At 34.9% G+C, this 17,995-nt stretch overlaps 1 protein-coding gene across 4 annotated transcripts in view; it reads right to left on the reverse strand.

Moving 5' to 3' along the window:
- SLC35F5 (solute carrier family 35 member F5) overlaps positions 1-17,995 on the reverse strand; it is a 43,001-nt gene that overhangs the window by 17,845 nt on the left and 7,161 nt on the right. For 2 of the 4 annotated variants that reach the window (XM_082397894.1, XM_082397895.1), the window contains exons 4-10: positions 13,545-13,688; positions 11,593-11,655; positions 9,664-9,745; positions 8,703-8,893; positions 3,614-3,695; positions 2,780-2,867; positions 802-866 (exon numbers count right to left, since the gene is read on the reverse strand). In XM_082397894.1, coding sequence (XP_082254020.1) covers positions 802-866; positions 2,780-2,867; positions 3,614-3,695; positions 8,703-8,893; positions 9,664-9,745; positions 11,593-11,655; positions 13,545-13,688 — 715 coding nt within the window. Of the gene's footprint in view, positions 1-798; positions 867-2,779; positions 2,868-3,613; positions 3,696-4,867; positions 4,978-8,702; positions 8,894-9,663; positions 9,746-11,592; positions 11,656-13,544; positions 13,689-17,995 lie in introns of those variants that run through there. The other 2 variants (XR_014246258.1, XM_082397896.1) reach the window with 2 other exon arrangements.

Raw genomic sequence — 17,995 nt, forward strand, 5'->3', positions numbered from 1 at the left:
AACTGTTTCAGGCAAGAATCAAAAGTGAATGACAAAATTAGCAGGTACAAGCATGATGGATAGGATATATGTATAGTCTCAGTATCTCTTACAAGATGATTATTACTTACAAAGGGAAAAATCAGTAACTACACTGGAGCAACCTGACACACAACTTTAATATTAATGTCACCAGTAATGGGACAAATCAACATCATGTGCCTTCTGATATGATGTACTTATCAGGACACAATATCACTTCCATGGTATTCTTGCCAAAAATGCACAACATAAATTTAACCATAAGGAAATATCAGACAAACTCAGATTGAAGGACATTCTACAAAACAAGTGGACAGTATCCTCCAAAAATATTAAAGTTATGAAAGACAAAAAAAGACTGAGGGATAGTTCCAGATTAAAGAAAACTAAGGAAACATGACAACTAAATACAACACATGATGTTGGACCAGGAAAAGAACATTAGTGGAAAAAATGGTGAAATTTGAAAAGGATCTACAGACTAAATAAAAATTATTGTAACCACTGTTAATTCCTGATTTTTAAACCTGTACTGTAGTTATGTACATTGCAACTAGTTAAGAGAATCTGGAGGAGGGCTATATGAGAGTTCTGCGAACTAGTTTTTAATTTTTTTACATTATTTCCAAAGGAAAAGTTAAAAAAAAAAAAAGGCCTTGTTAGGGCCCACCCTGTGTGTGTGTGTATGCACGCAAGTGTGTGGACATGCACATGCATGATGACATGCACAGAACTTTTCTTGTATACTCTAACAGAAAGAATGCAGAGTCATATACTTACCTATTGGGTCTCTTCCAGCAGATTTTTCAGACTCTGACAGGTTTACCAGCACAACACCTCCGATGCTATGAGAATAAGAGTCATTACTGATAAGTAAAATAATAAATTCTTTAAAAAGACTAACCTCAAAGATCAAAATTATTTACAAGTAATAAAGACTAATCTCAACTTTGGGTAAAACTATCAAAGAATTAATGATTTAATTAATAATATCTAACAATATTATCAGTATAGTATAAGTGCTATACTTACATTAACTCACTTAATCCACATAAAATGCCCAATATTACCTTATAAGGAAGGTATTATTATCATTCCCATTTTACACATGAGAAAATTAATGCACAAAGAAATGAAGTAACTTGACCAAAATCACACAGCTGGGACTGAAACGCAGGCAGTCTACTTCCAGAGTCCAGTGTTCTTACCTGCTATGCTATCTTCTGCCTTTCAGTTAGGAAAAAATTAACCAACTTATCATCCCTCTTCCTATCTTTTTTGGCAATGTACAAATATCAAAACCCATATAAACCTAGCAATGGCACTAACTCTCACTGGTAAAACCGAAATTAATGGTAAAACTATCCTTAAATATTTAAATAATTAAATTAATCCCATTATTTTAATGTAAAAATAAGACCAAATTAAGGATGTAGAGAAATCAAGAGGTTATTCCTTCATTCAACTGTTGCTTAATGAGCTAAACTTCGGGTTAAGCAACGAACAAGAGAGATGTGGTTCCTGTCCTCATGGAGCCTTATACTGTCTTTCTATTTCTATGTATCTTTCTACTTTTATTAAGACAATGAAAAGAAAAGGCATGAATTTTGAACAAAGTTGGATAAACCTCATCACTTCCCTCAGACAAATATACTGTATTTCCCTAATGCAAAAATATGTTTGGCTAAAACATGGGCCAATCATGCAAAAAGAATAAATTCCTAGTGTCCATAAAGTCTAAATGGTAAATTAGTTGGTTCAACCCAATTGCCCATGGAAACTACCATGGTCAAGTTACCCTTATATCTAAAAGAAAGAAACACCACTTATGTGATTGCCAAGTGCCAGGCTCTACGATAATCACTTTCTATATACATCCCTCCAAACTTTAAAACAAGACTGCAAAGTAGTAGATGATACTATCATCATTTTGTCATCTAGGAAATCCTCTCAGAGAGTTTAGGGCAAGTGCCCAGGGGCAAAAAGCAGAGCTCTGATTCAAACCCACCTCTGAAAGTTCAGAAACACTAATCTTTCTGGTAAATTATTCTGCTACCTTCTCAGATTTCTGATTTTCTCTCACAAAAACAACAGCTTCATCAAACCAACACGTCTTTTTTGAGCACTGACTGTGAGCGAAGCTTTATGCTAGGCCTTTGATGACACAAAGAAGTAGAAAACAAGGTTTTGACCTTCAAGGGTTTGTAATCTCGTAGGGATACAAAGTTAAATAAAGTAAAAGATTTAAATTAGTCATTAATGATACTTATGTATTGTATTACAAACAGTAATACAAAATTGCCAGATAATTTATACAGAAATAATTGAAAGATTGAGGCTGAGACAATCAGAGAAGACTGCAGGTTAGATTTCTAGAAGTGGGAGAAGTGAAAACTAAAAACTAAACAAAAAGGGGAACATGTTTTAGGAAAAGGAAACAAACTTGGGAGCTTACGAGGATTACCAGGCAGTTAAACGTGAACGTCAGTACAACACTTAGTGGTCCACAGTCACGTGAATGGGAACCAAAGCTGCTTTGGGGTCCTCCCTCCAGTTACCCTCCCCAGGAAGGTTTCGAAAACTAGCCAAGGATGTGATGCAGAGCTGAGTAGCATAATGTCCATTTAAAACCTTTTACCTTCATCTATCTTTGCCTATACAGTACATTATAATATAAACTATCGTCTATCATTACCAGAAATGCTTTAAACATTGCATTTTTAAGCAGAATAAACTAGCTATTACACTATATTCTTACCTTAAAATTACAGCTAATAGTTTAGAAAGAGTAAATCTATCTCCACTGTTACTTGGAAACATTGCAGCAAGGATTAAGGTAAAAAGTCCTATGGAGAGAAAAGGATAAAAAAAAGATACATTAGCTTAAATACTGTCAAAATTATTTATTACCAACTTGACTGTTTAAATAAGTTAATTACACACCTAACTTTTAAACTAATTTTTGTCATTTTTAAATGACTAAGAATAAGACTGCAGTTACCTAGGCTGAAACGTTCAGAGATCACACATAAAAACAGCCTCCAAATGAAACCATGTTTATTTCAACAATACAGATCAAGTACAGTCCTATTTATTTTAAAACTAATAAGAGAGTTAAACTGAGCATTCAGAGTAACATTCTGACCTCATCATAATCAAGCATGTGTACTAAAGTTATTTTTACAGCTTCAAAAATACTTTTTTTATCTTCCAGATTTGGAAGGTGATTCAATTTTAAAAATAAAACACCTTTCACAGGGCAAATTATAGTTATGAAATAAGCAATTACATTTAGCCAAAGGGTTGAAAAAAAGATCTTTAGAAAGAATATGTGAAAGGAAAGACAGTTACAATACAGTCAGCCTATTAAACTTTAATATATTGTTGTATAAAAAATACTGTAAAGTATTGGAAGGAATATAAATAGCACAAGGCTATGACACAAAATTTAAAGATTAAATAGTAGTTATACCAATACACATTAGAAAGAATGAAATAATTTAAAACAAGATAAAAATATATGTATATGTACACATATATATCAGAAATAGGTCTCGAGTTATAATACAGATTTTGAAGACAAATTTCTTACCAGAAGTTGAGGACAAAATATTAACTATAGCAACTTTTGTGTCTGAAAGTGCTTCTTGATATGACAAATTTGCCAAAAACCACTAAAGAAATAGAAAATAAAGTGAAACCTAATAAATGACTTTTTATATTTGTCATTATAATTTATAGTCCCCTCCTTTTTTTCTCCCTCTAAATACTGCTATCATAAGTTTTAAAATCTGCTTTGTATTGAAAAGTCACAGGCCCAAAAAGAAGACAAACATTTATATCAGACCTAATATCTTTGCTATCCAATTTCCCTTAAGAAATTAACAACAGTTGGTTAAAAATTAGCACTGTTCAGGCTTTTTTAAAAATTAGGGTAAATTTAATATCAAATCAACATTGAAATTTGCTTTATCCAAGCACTGATAGTACTCTATTAAGTTTATCTAAATCAAATTTAAGTTGGGGGGAATTCTCAAACATTAAAATACGTACAGATGAATATAACATGATGAGAAATCGATTGAACAAGCTGATGCCTAAGGGGATGGATGGAACTAGCCAGATCCATAGACAAAAGTTTACATTCACTTTGGAAATTTTAAAATGTCCAAGAAATTGTGAATTTACTGGCTAACTGTGATTGTTTCTCTGATTCTCAGTTTTGAGACATAATATAAAGAGTTCTCATAACTTTGAATATAATGAAGGAAGTTTTCCAGCTATGAGGATTTTTTTTTTCCCTTTTGCTTGTCTAGGCTAGGTTATTCTTATATTCCCAACCCTGTGCCTACTTTGATTTAGAGAATAAGAAATAGGACCTCTTTTGATGAAGCCTGGTGTGTGTGTGTGCGTGTGTGTGTGCGCACGCATCCAAAGTTCATTTATTTTTACTGCTATCAGATAATCTAATACAGTTTACCACAACTCATCCATTTTTCTGTTGATGAACACTTTCTGACTATTTCAAACAATGCTACCAAGAATATTCTAGCATATGCCTCCTGGGGCATATGTACATGAGTGCCCCTAATGTAGTATATACTAAGAAGCAGATTGCTGGGTCAAAGTAAATTAACTACTTGTCTAACTGTTTTCTGTTACTTAAACAGACTGACTGGATAATCATATTCTACTGGAGAATGACTTGTCTCTATTAAGGGAGGGACATCTCTTGATATCTCTCAGAACTTGTAGTTAAGTGAGAAGTACAGTTATTAGCATTTATATTTCAAAGAAGCAGTATAGACACATGATCTTAGAGCTAGATCTTACTGCTAGAAGGCAGCAGATGGTTGAGAGTCTAGAAGTCTTCATTCAGTATACACTGTACTCAAAGCTAAAGCCAGACTCTGATTCCATCTGTAGTCCTCTGACTTCCTAATTTCACTTGACTATCTAAATAAGAAAATGAGGTTAGCAACTGGTAAGACGGGCAATATCAAATATATATGACAGTAGGAGCCACAATCTGCTTGCAGTTGAAGTGCTAAAAAAGAAGCAGAAGATTCTGCCCTTAATTATCTTTTGGAGATTTTCTACAAGAATAGGCCATGCTTGTGGGGTGATAATTAGCTTTCTTGACCCACTTTCCTTACCACTTTAATACTTAAATACTGTGCTCATTTTCCAAACAATCTTACTGGTCTCCGCTAATGTGAGATAAAGAAATAAAAACAGACCACTTAGACTGCAGGAATTCAAGAGTATAACTATTCATCATTAGCTATGAACTCTTTCCAGAAAGATCTTCCCATTCTCCAGCTCTCCCCAAACTCCATTCTCTGGCTTTCAAACCCAAGGCAGCCTCATCACAAAAGAAGACCATCTCAATTGCTCTCCAGTAAAAATTATCTTTACAATGTTTCCTTTCATTATTCCAGAGTTGAGGACAACCACTTACTAAGAATTAAGCTGTCACAAATAATTTATATAGTATTTCATTATTTCATGAGTGATAATTCATTTTAAAATTAGCATAAAAGCCTGTATGACCTAAATTACATCTTACAGAAAAAATTAAAACACCGTAAGTCCTAATGAGACAAAACAATTAAAGAAGGACTGGCAAATACAGTAATCATTAACTCCTTTTGACCTACAATGTACAATACATTAGCCACTAGCCACATGTGACTACTAAGCAAATGAAATGTGGCTACTTTGAATTGAAATGTTTAGAAAGTGAAATGAAAACTGAAATTGAAATGAAACAGAAAAAGAAATGGAAATGAAATAGAAATTGAAATGTTTAAAAATTGAAATGTTTAGATTTTAGTACAAAAAAAGAATGTAAACTATCTCATCAATAATTTTTATACTGATAATATTTTGAAGTGTTTTACATAGAGTGGGTTAAATAAAAATATAGTATTAAGGGACTTCCCTCGTGGCGGAGTAGTTAAGAATCTGCCTGCTAATGCAGGGGAGGTGGGTTCGAGCCCTGGTCTGGGAAGATCCCACATGCTGCGGAGCAACTAACCCGTGTGCCACAACTACTGAGTCTGCGCTCTAGAGCCCGCGAGACACAACTACTGAGCCTGCATGCCACAACCACTGAAGCCCACGTGCCTAGAGCCCGTGCTCCACAACAGGAGAAGCCACCGCAATGAAAAGCTCCGCACTGCAACGAAGAGTAGCCCCCGCTCGCCGCAACTAGAGGAAGCCCGCACGTAGCAACGAAGACCCAACACAACCAAATAAATTAATCAAAAATATATATATATAGTATTAAAAGTAACTTGTTTCTCTCTTTTTTTTTAATGTGGCTACTAGAAAATTTAAAAATACCTATGTGGGGGGCTTCCCTGGTGGCTCAGTGGTTGAGAATCTGCCTGCCAATGCAGGGGACACGGGTTCGAGCCCTGGTCTGGGAAGATCCCACATGCCGTGGAGCAACTAGGCCAGTGAGCCACAACTACTGAGCCTGCGCATCTGGAGCCTGTGCTCCGCAACAAGAGAGACCACGATAGTGAGAGGCCCGTGCACTGTGATGAAGAGTGGCCCCCACTTGCCACAACTAGAGAAAGCCCTCGCACAGAAACGAAGACCCAACACAGCCAAAAAAAAACAAAAAAACAAAAAAACATACCTATGTGACCTGCATTTGCACATTATATTTCTATTGAACAGCATTGCTCTAGAGCTCATCCAAGCTTATTACTCTATTAAGTCAGGTTTCTAAAAAGATATATACCTGGACTATATTACTCTGACTTTCTACAGAAATGCCTTTACTTAAGATTAACACAGCTCCTTGCTCTTATAACTTACTTAAGGTTGATTTTTCAAAAAAGACTATTAATGGTGGAAGCAACGTAAGTGTACATCAATGGATGAATGGATAAACAAAATATGGTATACACATACAGTGGAATATTACATAGCCTTAAAAAGGAAAAATATTCTGACACATCCTACAAAGATGAAGCTTGAAGACACTATGCTAAGTGAAATAAGCCAGTCACCAGAGGAAAAATACTGTATAATTCCATTCATACGAGGTGTGCAGTCAAATTCATAGAGACAGAAAGTAGAACAGTGGCTGTCAAGGGCTGAGGGAAGTGGGAAAGAGAAGTTGTCATTTAATGGGTATAGTTTTAGTTTTGCAAGATGAAAAAAGTTCTGCTGATAGACAGTGGTGATGGTTGCAAAACAGTGTGAATGTATTTAATGCCAGTGAACTGTACACTTAAAAATAGTCAAAACAGTAAGTTTTATAGTATGTATATTTTACAATTTTTCTAAAAGGCTGTTATCTGTACATATCTACCTGTAAATCTGGTATACAGAATAGTGCCTTTCTACATAAGAACCTATGAAATATATTCTCTCAGTTTTGAGTTAGGAAAAGTTTATTTTATCAATAGATGACAAACTCTGTAACTCAGGAAGTTTTCCTTTTTTCCCTTCTGCCCATTTGTCTAGAGATGAGTTGTGTGCTTTCTTTCTTTCTTTAAATGGAAGTTCCTGATATAATCAACCCATTACACAGCCAGTTTGCACCCTACACAGACATTATGTTTAGTCTGGCTCTTATCCACCCCTCTTTTTTAAACTTTTACTTTATAGATCCTTTTATCGTGTTTCACCTCAAGTCTCCTTTAAAAATTAGGAGATTTAATTAATAAATCTTAGTCTTGCCTTATACTCATTTAAAACAAGCAAACTGAAATCACAATAGCATAATCCAAATATATGAGCCTTTAAATTAACTTTATTACATATGTAATTATCATATTACAACTCCCAAAGATTCTTTGATTTGTACTCCTGAATATATTAATCAAGGTATCACTAAAACAGAGGTTATTCAGTTAGAGGATGGTGAAAAATTGGCTATGCAGTAAATATGAGAGGCAAAACTGTAAAGTAAAAAAATCTCATAATCAGGCTAGTAATATTGACATTAACCTTGTATTACCTAGTGGTTTAAAATGATCAGTATAAATTTAAACCTTAAAGGCCCATACTAAACCACCTTGGAATAGTCTACTTCCAATGATACATATAGAAAAGAGCACTGAAATTCATTTTTTAAATTGTAAATCAGAGTTTACTAACTCAGGCAAGTTATCTAATCCCAAATTAGCCCAAAATAATGTTTTATTTGCTATATGAATGTTTTATGTGAAACATTAAGCATATTTTTGTTTCTATATTAAAATAATTAAGAAGGCATAAACAATATTATAAGAAACAATGAAAAAATGTTTACTATGAGTACTTATAAAATATTTGACCACATTTATATGAATTTAAAATAAAACCTCAAAAGCACTTATTTGAAGAAATCAATGCAATCAATGCAAACTCTTATCTGGACATTTACTAGTGATTGTATATATTATAGTGTGAAATAACTTTAATCGTTATTCTGACCATGAGACAATGTCAAATTCTAAATATACATGAGTGGTTGTAGTGTATAGTATTTATTGAATTCTTTTACGTATGCCTAGTATTTATTAATTTTAATACTCTAATTTCCCTATGATAGCAGATAACAGAGTTTAAAGTCATGACTAAGGCAACCTAATAGTCTTAAAATTTAATACTATATTGTTGGTATGTCTACTGTCTTAAAATTCAAATTCCAAACATATAATAAAGAGAAGACTTACCACAAAGCAAAAAAAAAAGCTAATTTTTGCTACTTGAGTTGCAGTAAGTTTCCCCACAGTTTTGAGTAAGGATTCTTGTTCTTTCACGGTAGGATATGACATGCGAGACAACTTAGCTTCCAATGCGTGGCTTGATGGAAGCTGTCGAATCTCCATGATATTACTAAACCTTACACGAGACTTTTTGGGAGCTTGAAAGGAAAAGTAAAGTATAAAATCATTAAACATTTCCCCTCGCATCCAAAAAATGTCACAAGTTTTAATTTACTTGTAAACGCATATTATTTAATCCATCTATAATCATATTTGAACAGTCAAAAAAAACCCAGTTAAATTATTACATGGAACAGCTCTGCTCATTCAAAAGAGTTGGTGGGAAAAATGTTTCCATCTATAAAAAATTTTGAAGGACCAATATTCAACAAAGTTTCAAACAACTGCCTGGTTCAGGATTATAGTATGATTATTATTTTAGCATTTATAGTAAAAGTTTATTTGGATTTTTCCTCATAGATATCCAATTTATGAGAATTATTTTCCTGGTCAAGCACGCAGAACATTCTTCTATAGTTCCATTCCTTGAAAGAGAATATCACGGATGAATACTGTGCGTTACGTTGAAGCTGGCATTCTTTACCATGTTCAAAGAACCAGCAAAACTCCTGTAATCTGCTATCAAGGTCTTTGATGGCCTGGTTGAAGAGGATGTTGTTCATTAATAAATATATCTATATATACATAATAACACCACAGAGATTTCTGGTATTTGGAAGTTATTTCCATTGAATTAATAAAAACGTCCAGTCAACTGGACAACCACAGGCTGAGCCAACACCACACGGAACAGAAGAACTGCCTGGTGATCCCAGGCAACCCACAGAACCACTAAGTTTTGGGATGGCTTGAATGAAGCTAAAATTTCCACCTATTTCTAAGTTATGAAATTCTAAGTTTTGCTTACATTTTTCAGTATCAATGTTTGTGTTCTCAGGTTTTTCACTCGGAAGATCATGAAATTTCACAGGAACATATAGAGGTTCACTCTGGAATGCAGCAAAAACAGAAACAAATATAAACAAGTATAATAGCTGATATACTGGCTAAATTTAAGTGGATGGTATATAGACACAGATACCACCCAAAACAGGGCTGTTCACCACCATGTTTATACAGCATAATTTTCCCAAAATGCATTTTTAAGACTTATATAGGAAACTCAAATGATCCACCCAGGTACAATGACAGAAAGAATCAATTTAAAGCTTAGAAATGTAATCACACAGCACTGGCGTATTATGATATTTAATTTTTAAATGTCATAAAAACAGACCTCTCTCAGCTAACAGATTATCTCCCATTCCTTTTCATTCATTCTTTTAATGTATACATATTGAGCTCCTACTATGTCAGGTGCTGTTCTAGGTCCTAGGGCTATAAGAGCAGTAGAGACAAAGTCTCTGTCCTCAGTGATATAAAATAATCTAGTGATAGACCACAGAATTAAAGCCAGGTTTGTTTAACCATGCTCTAAAAGTCTACATTTTTAAGTGGTTCTAAATCCCCCAACTGTTTGTGAAAATGTTCTTCAGATGATCTGTATTTAAGGCACAATTCTGTTAAAGAAACAAGGCTGTTTCTTAAATTAACATAAAATATTTTTTATTTCTTTAATTTATCTTTAACTCCTGATACAGACTCTGCCAATGAAAAATATTCAATAAATGAAGAGACAATAGGATTTGGAAATAGATGGAGTCTCATTGTTGCATTGAACTTTTCATTATAGCATTTGGCCTAGAACAATTTGACATGTCCATCTTACAGATAATAGAAAAAAATAGTAGAAGAGTAGGCTGCCATCTCAACTCTGTCTTCTATACTGATAGAGACAACTGATATTAGTCTTGTTTTTGTTTTTTTCTGTTTTTTGTTTGTTTGTTTTTTGTTTTTTTGGCCGCACGGCGAGGCTTGCAGGATCTTAGTCCCCCAACCAGGGATCGAACCCGTGCTCTTGGCAGTGAAACTGCAGAGTCCTAACCACTGAACCACCAGGGAATTAGCTTTGTTGATGCTTAGGATCCCAGAGAAAAGAAATGACATTTTCTCTAAGCTTCACAAACCATTCACAGCACCCGGTAAGCTACCTTGCAAGCAACTGTAGTTCTAAAAGTCAGAGGAACAAAAAACTGTACTGTCTGTAAGGTCACCGAGCTAGTGCTTCATAAATTGGTATTAAATTTTAGAGTTAACTTTAAAATTTTTCTCAGATAGAATGCCACATTTCGAATAATATAAAGAGATGCCTTAGTAATGGTCTAAAAAGAATAGATTTTTACATACTCTCTCTCCAACAAGATTATAAATGCTTAAACAGAGTGACTGATAATTCCTTCATATGCTTGCTTATTATCTGTCTCCCTCCCTTCCCCGAACACACACCCTCACACACTAGAACATAAGCTGTATTTTGAGAGTCTAGAACAAGTGTTTAACATATATTAAGTGCTCTTAAAAATTTGCGAAATGAATAAACAATCTGCTTATAGAGTCTCAGTGTCAAGTAAATGTATTTGTTTCTAAGTGGTAATAATATAATAACAAACATGAAGTGACAAAGTTGGTAAGAAACAAAGGACAAAGGACTTCCTTTACTATTTTCAGTCCTTAACTAATTTCCTCTTCCCTTCTCTCCCCAGAGGTGGCTGAATTGCTTACTTTTAGGTCTCAGGTGTCTCTAAGAAAGTAACAAATTACAACTCTCATGGAGAGCAGCCAACATTGAGATATATTTTTATTTTAATATAGCTGTGGTGCTATCAACGCTATTTCAGTCCTTCCCGCCATGGTCAACTCCACTCACTCTCTTCCTGAGGGGAAAAGAAACACTTACCAAACAACTATTCATAGTTGTATCTGTTGTGCAAGCAGCAAAGTAACCTTCAGCATCTGCAAACTACAAATAATGAGACATAAAATTCAATTAAACTCATGAAATAAAGTAGAACTAGTGTGAGTCACAGCTCAAAGGAACAGAACCAAAAATCCAGATCAGACCTATAAGGGTATAATCATTATTAATAATAACAGCAGCTAATGCCAAGTACTCAACCATGTAAGGTATGTATTATCTTTATTTTATTGATGAAGAAACTGAGGATAAGAAATTTCATCTAAGTAACAGAACTAGGATTAAAGCCCAATTTAGTCTAACTCTGAACTTAAGCCCTTTTCACAATATTATAATAACATTTCAGATCACTAGGGAGAGGATGGGTGGGTTAGTGAAGAAGACATATAACATCTTACATGATAACAGTGTTAACCTCAAGAATCCCCTAAATGGATTCAGACACTGGACCACTTTGAGAACCACTGTGCTAGTGCTGTATAAGCATGCTTTTATTCACACGCACAACTACCCTATCATTTATCCCTGCTTAAAGTTTGAAGAGGTGAAATAACTTGCTAAAGATCACACAATCAGCAAGTGACAGAACAAGATTCAAACACCAGAAGCCCATGCCCTTAAAAAGCCTTATAAATCAGTAAGAAAGAGTCAATGTAGAAAAATGGACAAGATATGGACAACTCACAAAAGAATTCTACTGTGCAACAAATATATGAAAAAGTAACCAAAAACACACAGATTAAACAAGATACCACTGTCTACCTATCATATTGGCAAAGCATTAGGGTTTTGCTAACAGTTCAGTCTCATGCACTGCTAACAGACATGAAACAGGTGCAATTATTGTAGATGATAATTTAGCAAAAGGAATCAAGCTATATAATGATATTACTGTTTTATCCAGCAATTATACTTTTAGGAATTTATCCTAAGTAAATAACTACAGATGTGTACAAAGACATTCCTATTTAATTACAACAAAAGAGAAAGTGAAGGGACTTCCCTGGTGGCGCAGTGGTTAAGAATCTGCCTTCCAATGCAGGGGACACAGGTTCGAGCCCTGGTCCAGGAAGATCCCACATGTTGTGGAGCAACTAAGCCCATGCGCCACAACTACTGAGCGTGTGCTCTAGAGCCCGTGAGCCACAACTACTGAGCCTGCATGCCACAACTACTGAAGCCCACGTACCTAGAGCCTGTGCTCCACAACGAGAAGCCACCGCAATGAGAAGCCCGTGCACTGCAACAAAGAGTAGCCCCCGCTCACCGCAACTAGAGAAAGCCCACGCGCAGCAACGAAGACCCAACGCAGCCAAAAATAAATAAATAAATGTGTAAAAACAAAAAAAGAGAGTTTTATATTCTTCATTATCAAAAATTCAGATTCTACTACATGGAAGATACATCACTACATAAACTGCCATTTCTTTCAACACTTAAAAACAAGCATGTTATGTGACATTAATGATGGAATATAATTTGATTAGCCAAACATCTGAAATATGCCCTGAAATATGTTTTCTTTTTAACATATAAACTTTGAATTAGTTTGCTTCTACAATCAACTTTACAGCTAATTAGATGATATTTATTTGATCTGCAAATGACCATAGACTCTAGATATTCTTCTTATCCTTTATCTTCCATCACCTTCTCCACATTAATTGATTTGGACTAGTTAAGTAAGTCATAACAACTCAGAGGATGCCATGAGGTAAGGGAAAGAAAGTGATTATGTATCTTTGACTTCTCACAAAACATTCTGATGCCAAGCTGACTAGAAGAGTAAATTTAAAAGTATGGACAAAAGCAAGTTTTTCTTATATCATGCTATCTTCACTCATTTAACGAACAAGTTAAACTGTTTTTCAAGAAACTAATAGTTTGAAAAAATTTACCCCTGCACCAACAAACACTTAAAATTTAAAACTTACAAAAGCAGCATGCTTTCCTCGAAATCCTCTTGTACACTGTTGTCTCCATGGCTTCCAAATTATAAAGCCCAAAAGGTACAGAACAAACATAGATGTTTTTGCAAAGGTGCTGAAGAATGGTTTGTTGTACTGAGTAAAAACATACTGTGGAGGAAAAAGTTACAGAAACTATGAGACAAACCTTATTACTCATTTCCAATAAAATACAGTTATTACATGATTTTTAACTCTAGAAGTTCATTTGGAAGGGAAAGATCAAAAGGGATTATAAAGATATTTTGAATTCATTTCTGAATATTGTATTTGCCTTGCATACAAAGGATAATATTTCCAAAACAAAGCAGCAACAACTTGCAAAAAAACTTTTGTTCAATATTCACTGAAAACCTACTATGCAACAGTATCTATACTAGCAGCTAAGGAAAAATAAGACAGGATTTCCTGAGAGGAGACCTAAAGATACAGACACAGATATATAGACATAGATATAGATATGAAGAATACACAGTATAATGCGCTAATACCATGATAGGGGGATACAGGGCACCATGGGAGTACCAAAGAAAGACGGACCATTTTGAACATTACAGGAGTTTCCCAAAAGAAGCTATTCTTGATCTGTATCTGAAGGTCTGAATAATAGCCCAAACAGAGGAAATAGCATAAAGAGAGGCAATGAAACAGTATGGGGTATAAAGAAAACAGCATGAAGTTTAATGTCATTAGGAAGTTATACAACAGCCTGTAATCACTGTTTTTTTCTGTTTGATTTTTTTAAATTGAACTATAGTTGATTTACAATGTTGTGTTAGTTTCAGGTGTATAGCCAAGTGATTCAGTTTTTTATGTATATATACACATTCTTTTTCAGATTCTTTTCCATTATAAGTTATTACAAGATATTGAATACAGTTCCCTGTGCTATACAGTAGATCCTTGTAATCTTCATTTAAATTGAAAATATCAGAATGAACTCATAATTTTTGTTTCCAAAAAAACCCCCCCAAAACCTAGTTATGTGCATTGAAAAGGCCTAGAAAAAAATGATAACCCAGAGAGGGAAGACAGCAGAAGGAAGAAGAACTACAATTCTGTAGCCTGTGGAAGGAAAACTATATTCACAGAAAGATAGACAAAATGGAAAGGCAGAGAACTTTGTACCAGACGAAGGAGCAAGAAAAAACCCCACAAAAACACCTAAATGAAGTGGAGATAGGCAACCTTCCAGAAAAAGAATTCAGAATAATGATAGTGAAGATGATCCAGGACCTCGGAAAAAGAATGGAGGCAAAGATTGAGAAGATGCAAGAAATGTTTAAGACCTAGGAGAATTAAAGAACAAACAGAGATGAACAATACAATAACTGAAATGAAAACTGCACTAGAAGGAATCAATAGCAGAATAATTGAGGCAGAAGAACGGATAAGTGACCTGGAAGACAGAATGGTGGAATTCACTGCTGCAGAACAGAATAAAGAAAAAAGAATGAAAAGAAATGAAGAGAGCCTAAGAGACCTCTGGGACAACATTAAATGCAACAACATTTGCATTATAGGGGTCCCAGAAGGAGAAGAGAGAGAGAAAGGACCCGAGAAAATATTTGAAGAGATTATAGTCGAAAACTACCCTAACATGGGAAAGGAAATAGCCACCCAAGTCCAGGAAGCGCAGAGAGTCCTATACAGGATAAACCCAAGGAGAAACACACCGAGACACATAGTAATCAAACTGGCAAAAATTAAACACAAAGAAGACAATTATTGAAAGCAGCAAGGGAAAAATAACAAATAACATACAAGGGAACTCCCATAAGGTTAACAGCTGATTTCTCAGCAGAAACTCTACAAGACAGAAGGGAGTGGCATATACACTTAAAGTGATGAAAGGGAAAAACCTACAACCAAGATTACTCTACCCAGCAAGGATCTCATTAGGATTCAATGGAGAAAGTAAAACCTTTACCGACAAGCAACAACTAAGAGAATTCAACACCAGCAAACCAACTTTACAACAAATGCTAAAGGAACTTCTCTAGGCAGGAAGCATAAGAGAAGTAAAAGACCGACAATAACAAACCCAAAACAATTAAGAAAATGGTAACAGGAACATACATATTGATAATTAACTTAAATGTAAATGGATTAAATGCTCCAACCAAAAGACATAGACTGGCTGAATGGATACAAAAACAAGACCTGTATACATGCTGTCTACAAGAGTCCCACTTCAGACCTAGGGACACATACAGACTGAAAGAGAGGGGATGGAAAAAGATATTCCATGCAAATGGAAATCAAAAGAAAGCTGGAGTAGCAATTCTCATATAAGACAAAATAGACTTTAAAATAAAGGCTATTACAAGAGACCAAGAAGGACACTACGTAATGATCAAGGGATCAATCCAAGAAGAAGATATGACAATTATAGATACATATGCACCCAACACAGGAGCAACTCAATACATAAGGCAACTGCTAACAGCTATAAAAGAGAAAACTGACAGTAACACAATAATAGTCGGGGACTTTAACACCTCACTTACGACACTGGACAGATCATCCAGACAGAAAAATAATAAGGAAACACGAGCTTTAAATGACACAATAGACCAGATAGATTTAATTGATATTTATAGGACATTCCATTCAAAAACAGCAGATTACGCTTTCTTCTCAAGTGCACACGGAACATTCTCCAGGACAGATCACATCTTGGGTCACAAATCAAGCCTTGGTAAATTTAAAAAAACTGAAATCGTATCAAGCATCTTTTCCGACCACAATGCTATGAGATTAGAAATCAATTACAGGGAAAAAAAAAACGTAAAAAACACAAACACATGTAGCCTAAACAATACGTTACTAAATAACCAAGACATCACTGAAGAAATCAGAGGAAATCAAAAAATACCTAGAGACAAATTACAATGAAAACACGATGATCCAAAACCTATGGGATGCAGCAAAAGCAGTTCTAAGAGGGAAGTTTATCGTAATACAAGCCTACCTCAGGAAACAAGAAAAATCTCAAATAGACAATATAAACTTACACCTAAAAGAACTAGAGAAAGAAGAATAAACAAAACCCAGTTAGTAGAAGGAAAGAAATAATAAAGATCAGAGCAGAAATAAATGAAATAGAAACAAAGAAAACAATAGCAAAGATTAATAAAACTAAAAGCTGCTTCTTTGAGAAGATAAACAGAATTGATAAACCTTTAGCCAAACTCATCAAGAAAAAGAGGGAGAGGACTCAAATCAATAAAATTAGAAATGAAAAAGGAGAAGTTACAACAGACACCGCAGAAAGACAAAGCGTCATAAGAGACTACTACAAGCAACTCTATGCCAGTAAAATGGACAACCTGGAAGAATGGACAAATTCTTAGAAAGGTATAACCTTCCAAGACTGAACCAGGAAGAAATAGAAAATATGAACAGACCAATCACAAGTAACGAAATTGAAACTGTGATTAAAAATCTTCTAACAGGGCTTCCCTGGTGGCGCAGTGGTTGAGAATCTGCCTGCAAATGCAGGGGACACGGGTTCGAGCCCTGGTCTGGGAAGATCCCACATGCCGCGGAGCAACTGGGCCCGTGAGCCACAACTACTGAGCCTGCGTGTCTGGAGCCTGTGCTCCGCAACAAGAGAGGCCGCGACAGTGAGAGACCCGCGCACCGCGATGAAGAGTGGCTCCCGCTCGCCGCAACTAGAGAAAGCCCTCGCACAGAAACGAAGACCCAACACAGCTAAAAATAAATAAATAAATTTATTAAAAAAAAAAAAAAATCTTCTAACAAACAAAAGCCCAGGACCAGATGGCTTCACAGATGAATTCTATCAAACATTTAGAGAAGAGCTAACACCCATCCTTCTCAAACTCTTCCAAAAAATTGCAGAGGAAGGAACACTCCCAAACTCATTCTACGAGGCCACCATCACCCTGATACCAAAACCAGACAAAGATACTACAAAAAAAGAAAATTACAGACCAATATCACTGATGAATATAGATGCAAAAATCCTCAACAAAATACTAGCAAACAGAATCCAGACAGCAATCAGAGAAGAAAAAGAAATAAAAGGAATCCAAATCAGAAAAGAAGAAGTAAAGCTGTCACTGTTTGCAGATGACATGATACTGTACATAGAGAATACTAAAGACTCTACCAGAAAACTACTAGAGCTAATCAATGAATTTGGTAAAGTAGCAGGATACAAAATTAATGCACAGAAATCTCTTGCATTACTATACAATAATGATGAAAAATCTGAAAGAGAAATTAAGGAAACACTCCCATTTACCATTGCAACAAAAAGAATAAAATACCTTGGAATAAACCGACCTAAGGAGACAAAAGACCTGTATGCAGAACACTATAAGACACTGATGAAAGAAATTAAAGATGATACAAACAGGTGGAGAGATATACCATGTTCTTGGATTGGA

This window comes from Balaenoptera borealis (genome assembly GCF_965194805.1).
Source record: "Balaenoptera borealis genome assembly, chromosome: 6".
In the NCBI taxonomy this organism is placed as follows: domain Eukaryota; kingdom Metazoa; phylum Chordata; class Mammalia; order Artiodactyla; family Balaenopteridae; genus Balaenoptera; species Balaenoptera borealis.